General features: G+C 37.4%; 1 protein-coding gene across 1 annotated transcript; it reads right to left on the reverse strand.

Annotated features, from left to right (window-relative positions):
- Window positions 1–941: 941 nt before the first annotated feature.
- Smp_049160 (putative zinc finger protein) lies at window positions 942–4,927 on the reverse strand (the record flags this gene model as incomplete). Its single annotated transcript, XM_018795786.1, has 1 exon — window positions 942–4,927. The coding sequence occupies one exon, from the start codon at window positions 4,925–4,927 to the stop codon at window positions 1,190–1,192; it is 3,738 nt and encodes a 1,245-aa protein (XP_018650064.1). The 3' UTR covers window positions 942–1,189.
- Window positions 4,928–7,177: the final 2,250 nt, after the last annotated feature.

A 7,177-nucleotide genomic window follows, 5' to 3' on the forward strand; every position in this document is an offset into this window, starting at 1 on the left:
GTGTAAGTGACTTTAGATGATCTTGCAGGACTTCGGGCAGATATATTCTTCTTTTCTAACTTTCGGACTTTTCACCTCCGATCACAATATTTTTGGCTTCAATTGCTTACAGAATGCCTATCAACAACTCAACATTCAGTTTCTTATTGATGTGAATAAACCGCGACTGAAAATTTAAGACTAAACATGTTCAAATTAGTGGAGATGCAGAAATCCAATGTGTAAACTCAAAGCAATACACATTAAGATTCAGCACTTAATAAATAAGTATAAATTTTATCGTGATATTTGATTGTAGAAACTGTAGGTTTGATAACCTACTTTGTCAGATTTCATATATAAAACACAGGGTTAGATTAAAATGTACGTTGCCTCCTGAAGTACGAAACTTTCGCCAATTAGTTTTGCCTTACCACCACTATGTTTGTCTTGATTCCGTTTACGGGCTTTATCAGGAACCACTTATATAGTCATTAGAATACATCACTATACGACAATAACTAATAGAAGACGATCAAATAGTTTCAAATATTGGGTTGATACATTTTTGTCATAAGTGCCAGCAATATTCGGTTAATAAGGATGATCGTAAGAAGTAGGGTCTTTCATACAACCAGTTACTCTACTCAGCAACCTACCAAATATACAAGATACAATATTATTGCAAGATTAGCATAAACAAAGCTACGCTAACTATAAAGAAAGAAAATAAGATAGTTAAATATAGTCTGTTTTTTTGGTGTAATTAATAAATATTTCAAACACATAAAATAGTAGAACTTAAATGTACACATCACTAAAATATAGTGGTTTTTGACAGATATATAACTGATATACATAGAAATGTTGACTTCAAAACAAATTCGAGCAAAAGACAACACAAAATAAAAGCTAGTTGATGGCAGGCTGAACAATATTGGAAACATTTGGATTCTGGAATGTTTTTAAGTGATGAAATAGTAACAAATTACGAAGACAGAACTGAAGACATTTCTCTGCGTTTGTACAACAAATTATCATATTATGTTAAAATAATATTCAGTGAAAGTAATGTTCTTTAAACAAGCAGGTAAATATACTTACATAAGAAATGATAATAAATACTTTATACAGCTGTACAGATTATAAGTTAATTAAACAAATGGGACACTTACATATAGCGACAGTCAAAAGTAATTGTTATAAGAAGCTATAAGTTTGTTGAAGACTTTGAATCAGTAGCATTATCAGTAGTAAAAAGAACAACCGTAGGTACTTTAATTAGTTCACAGCAGTTTTCACTTGATGAATTTACAGCTGTTTGAGTTTCTTTTAAAGCTGCTCGACATCTGGTTTTGTTGAATTGTATTTTCGATGTTAGGCGGAGATTAGTTAAAAGATCATCCGATGGTTCCTCCAATTTAGTTTTCATCTCTCGTAATTTATCTTCTGTATCTTCCTTTTGGATAACATGGTTTCCGTCGCTTAATGCCAAATGCGAAGCATTTTTTGTATCATCATTGCAGTGCTCATTTTCTTCTGGATCACGTGATTCACTGTCGAACTCTGCAGCTGTAGCAGCACCTTCTGATTCATTTTCACTTACATGGCTACTTAAATTCTGCTCATCTGTTCCATTACACAATTCTCCAGTTTCCTTTTCAGAAGTCTCTACATTCGTTCCTCCTTGAAGTGTTTGTGCTAGCAGTGGCAACACACTGGATGGTTCAGCACATAGGCCCGCACCTCCATCGATCTGATCATCTAATCCACTGGTTCTCAGAGACCCTCTGTTAGAAAAGTAATGTTGTAATGATCTAACATGTCGTTTTTTATCTTCAAGACGAATAAATTTCTCATCACAAAGTTCACAGGAATAAGGTTTTACACCAGTATGAAGTCTTTCATGTCGTTCACGACAGAATTTTCGGTTAAAAGTTTTCCCACAATATCTGCATCGATAAAACTTATTAATGGGAGTTGACGAACTACTTTCCGATGGTTCTCCAGTACTTTTTTGTAGTGGTGGGAGAGGTAACCGATCATTTGTAGTCGTTGAACGAGAAACACAATCATTCTCAAGTGATAGACTATTTTTATTTGCTGGATAAAATCGAGTTCCAGTTGCTTTTTTAGTATCATTAGTACGATGATTATTGGCTTCATCACCTGTAATGGCTTGGTAAGTTCCGTTGCTTTCGTTTTTGCGTATTTTCAGTTTACTGTCTGAATCTCGATTTGCACTAGCACTCATACATCCTTTAATGGTTTGGAGAATTCGGTCTATAGCAGATGTAGTAGGATCAGAACTTGAAGTTGGAGCTTGGCTGGAGTTAGATGTTACTTTTGAACTGCTTTCCGTGACATAAGTCAAAGTTTTATCAGTTTTATGTGATGTTTGGTCGAATGAAGTGGTAGATGGGACCATATACGAATTAGTTGTAGTGGTGATTTCGGAAATAGCTCCTGTATTCTGAATCACTGTAGATGTAACTGGAGTATGAAGTAACACAGGTGAAGTTAGTGTTAAACTTGTAGACTGCGATGTAGGTAAACCTTGGAAGGACAATGCTGCAGGGACAGCTGTGAGAGGAGTTAAATGAGATGTACCAAATGCATGCGCAGATGCTGGGGTTAGTAAGAGATTCATTTCTGTTCCTCCGCGGGGATACGATAGCATAATAGAGTTGCGAGGTGGTATATTATGTGTTGAAGTGGAAACTGTATGACAAACAGTCGGTGCCTGGCTTGAAGTAATAACGCCATTTAAGTTAAGAGTTGATTGAACAATCCTATTAGTCAATATGTTGTTTCCATGGCCTGCCGATTCATCAAAACCAATTATATTTGCCTTTGTTGAGGCAACAACATTGACAGAGGAAGGAATGCTGTTTGTAATCAAGGTTAGAGATGCTGGGGGGTTATACGAATTCGCATCAATAGTATTAGAATCAGTTAGTTCTTGGTTTGACTGTTTCACATTAGTCAAACTCCGTAACAAGGCCGCAGCCACTAAAGCTGCGTTGCTATTAACGGGACCTGACTGAACATTGTTATGCAACGTACTGGGCAAAACTGTTGACACAGGAGTCGACAATCCTGTATTAGATGTGAATGTTGTTTCTGATGGATGTTGTCCAGTAACTGAACATGCTGCTGGAGAATTAAGTCCTAAGGTCCCAATTAGGGCTAAAGTAGGTCCCACTGAAAATGCCGGTTGCAATGGTTGCTGTTTTTGTATCTGAGCTTGTACTCCCTGTTGCTGTTGATGTGTGACTAAAGATTGAAGAAGAGCTACAGGATTGCCTGATGTTACGGAAAACGATGACGCATTAGCACCTGGATTGAAACTGTTGATGACGTGGTGTGAATTAGGATCTACTGTGGCTGTGGCACAACGTAGCCAGTTCAGTGTATTTGCCAAACCTGTTGAAGAACCAGTTATCGGATTAGCTGGTAATGTAACACTAACTGTTGTCAGAGAATTACTGATAGAACAAGGCTGAACGACACTACTTCCTAAGGCTGAAGAAATAATATTTTGAGATGAGTTGGCAGACGCTATTGGTATTGTGCCCAGAATCTCTCCGGATGGCCCTGTTAGGGCTATTGAAGGAGTATTCAATGTAGGTATACTTGTAGTTAGATTTGATCCATTGTTAGCAACTGGATTACTATTACTGGACAGTGAAAATGAAGAATTGGAAATTGCTGCAGCAACAGCAGCCGCTAAGTTTGAGTTTAACATAAGATTCTGGTTTGTGCAAGACGAAGAACTAATACACTGTGTCATTTGCTGAGTAAACCCTGAGGGATTGACCATTTCTGAACCACTTGGACAAACTGCTGTGCCAATATTGTTAGCAAATAGCAATTTGGAAGACCCATTTGTATCATTTCCGGATATAAGAGTTTTCCCCAGGAGAGCGTTTATCGGAAGAATTCCGCACAGGTCCCCAATATCTCCCAAACCCAAAGATTTCGCTGAAATGGCATACTTTGTGCCAGAACTTAATTGGTTGTTCACCAGCGCCGAGACGTCACTAGAGGTAACTTGTGGACTTAAATACCTATTAACAGTAGAATAATTCATGGGGACAAAAGAAACACTGGCAGCTGTTGGGGATGAAGATAAAATTGAAGGTGAAGGATGAACATCATGTAAGCTACTACTTAAAGAAATAGACACCATATCAATATCAGTATTCGAAGTAGTAACTGATGGAATTTCTTTTATACAAGAGTCAGAAACTGTAACAATGACCTGTGGATCTATTCGAGGGACTTTCGCAGCAATATCTATATAATCTTGGGATTTAGTTGTTTGGATTGAGTCTTCTACGTCAGTAGTAACATCTTCGACATCACTATCTCCAGCGTGTGAATCAGAGTCAAAAACTTGTCGCTTAGGATTTCGACACTTTCTGCGACAACGACGGTAAGTATTATCGTCTGCTTCACATTCTGTCGATTGAAATACATCAGAAGGCTGAATAACTAAGGCGTGTTCAGACTCGTTAGGATCAGGTTTTTCATCTGTTCGACCAGCCTTGCCCAGCTGGATAATCGATGGTGGTAATAGAGGAGGTGAAGCGCCAGGAGAGTGAGTGGAGCTATGCTGCTCACTTTCAATGTCTTGTGGATAATCATCGGTGGGTTCAATTTTGCTTGAATTATAGTCAGCTGAAATCTTAACAGAATTTAGTGTTGGATAGTCGGAAAGATTCTTAAGCTTTTCAGATGCTCCTTCATTGGTAACAGAAAATGAGGAATCGATCTTTATAAACTTTTCGCACCCATTATCTGTTGTGTAAGACAATATGCCCAAAACGTCAAGTCTTTTGGAATATGGAACATTTTGTCGTATCAAGTCAGTCAGTTGTTTAACAAGCTCCTGATCACTATTATGTGGAGTAGAATAATTTTGTTTCGAAAATACAAGAGACATATGGTGATGGTATATTAATAACCAACGTTCACTACTCACGTGAAACTGATCGACAAGTAAAGATAGACAGTGACGAATACTGGAAGCACAGTTAAAAGGCCGCCAATCTCAAGGTCATAACATACAATGCAAAATACTGTGTAAAAATATTGTGTACTATCTCTTAAAGCAGTGGTTAATTGAAATCACTTTCCAATGACATATCGAATTTCTCAGAAACTTTCGTCTCAGCTTTTTGTTGAAAACTACGATTTCAAGTATTTACGCCATCTACGGATTTTGGGGAAATTTAGGGTTTTCCATAAAATCATGTGAAAATTCGTAGTTTTTGACAAAGTGTGAGGAAATATTTGGAAGAGTTCAAAATTTCATCGAAGGTTTTGAGGATTTATTCAAAAGTGAATCAAAATTTTCTACCACAGCTTGCTCAAAGGGATTCCGTATCTAAAAGCGATGGGTCACTGATTGCTCCAGGTAGGGACCTAGGTTTTTTGACGAAGAAAAGAGAAACCTACATAAATTAAAGTGAGACAATGCCCATATTATTCAAGAGCATGTCAAATTTTCCTTCAAAAGACTCCTGAGAAGTCGCTTGGACTAGCTCAGCCGGCAGCGGATTCCGGCATTTATCTATTTCTGTGGATTAAAAGGTGTGTCTACAGTCGATTCTGTTATGTATCTGAAATTCTGGGTGATACCCTTGAGGTTTGTGTCGCAAGCGAGCTTAAGTGACTATTTAAGGAGAGTGTTTAGGAATGTTTAGGATGCTATTTATCATCAGTAGATCACCTATTAGACGCCCATACTCTGGTAGGTAACATTTTAATGAGTTGATTCGCTTTTCATAGGGTTTGAATTTAAGTCTCCTCAAAACCACATGGCTCACCCACGGATGGTTTTAAGTGCGTTCATACCCTTGTGAGGTGAGGGAGTAACCACAATATTCCCATACTCTAAATGTGGTCGAATAAAACTGCTACAGATTAGATGGAAAGCTTTACTGTCAAACGTAACGAAAATGCGCTTCAACGTTGCCAGTGCAAGACTTTAGATCACAGGGTACCGACACTATCACATCTTTTCCAACCTGGGATACCCCTAGAGAGCAGTTAGTTTAGCTCTATATTGACTTCTTACCCCGAATGCCACAACCTGCATTACCAGGGCCTGTGTTTTCTGGGACATCTTGTCCAATTATATTTTGTCGGAATAATCCTAACGAGATTTCTTTCAGGAAGGGATATATTAGGCATTATCATCACATGTTTCAAAGCGTTACAAGTGGAATACAGGAAGCTTTCGCTAAACCGGCAGAATCAGATCTCAGATTATTTTAAACAAGAACTTTGATACACGATAAAAGCAGATGAGTTCTTCGAAGGGATTGAACTTAGGTTCTCTAAGGAATTTCATGGTTGTCGTTTGGATACTCACTAGAGATTGTTTTGATGGAGGAAAAAGCCGTATTTATATGCCGTAAATAGGGTTATATAAAACTGTTTGAAGAAACAGAAAACTGTGTTGTAATCCTGGTAGAAAATGTGTTTCAAATTTACCCGTTCAACGTCTACCTCAAAGGTACTTTTGTCAAAGTTGAAGATTTGAGTCATAAGAAGCCAAAACACCGAAATGTATTCTCACTAATGAAACTGTGACAACTTGGGTTGATTGGCCGAGAGTTGAACTCAAACAACTAAGTATTTGTCAAAACAGTAGAGCTCAAGTATTCATTCACTTCCTTATTTCTTATAGGCATTATATTTTCTGTCATCTTACATTGAATGTTGAAAAGCTTTGTGTGTTTGAAGAGGTAATTTCCCACTCCTCTGTGGTTGGCACGTCCACTAAATGGATATCTATTCACCATTAGTCTGATTTCTTCTATCAATAGAACGAGATTTACCTATGTCACGAAAAGACTTCTAATACACGGGGATTCGTTGTAAAAATCTATGGAAAATATTTTTTGGTCGTTAATGCTTATCAAGAAGGAATACATATAAAAATACTAACATTTTCTCAGTATTTTAAACCCATGTCTATTGGTGCGATAGGCATACTATAATACCTCACTGTTGTGAAGACGACTCAGAACACATTTCACTGACAGGAATAACGGTGATGACTTTGATTCAATTGAAAATGTATTAAGCTCAAAAATGATGTATAATATACGTGTTTAAATACACTTTATCAACTGCGTTACACAGCACTTACATGCAGTGTGAATACATAACATCCAAGTAACTA

This window comes from Schistosoma mansoni, chromosome 2, assembly GCF_000237925.1.
Source record: "Schistosoma mansoni strain Puerto Rico chromosome 2, complete genome".
Classification (NCBI taxonomy): Eukaryota; Metazoa; Platyhelminthes; class Trematoda; order Strigeidida; family Schistosomatidae; genus Schistosoma; species Schistosoma mansoni.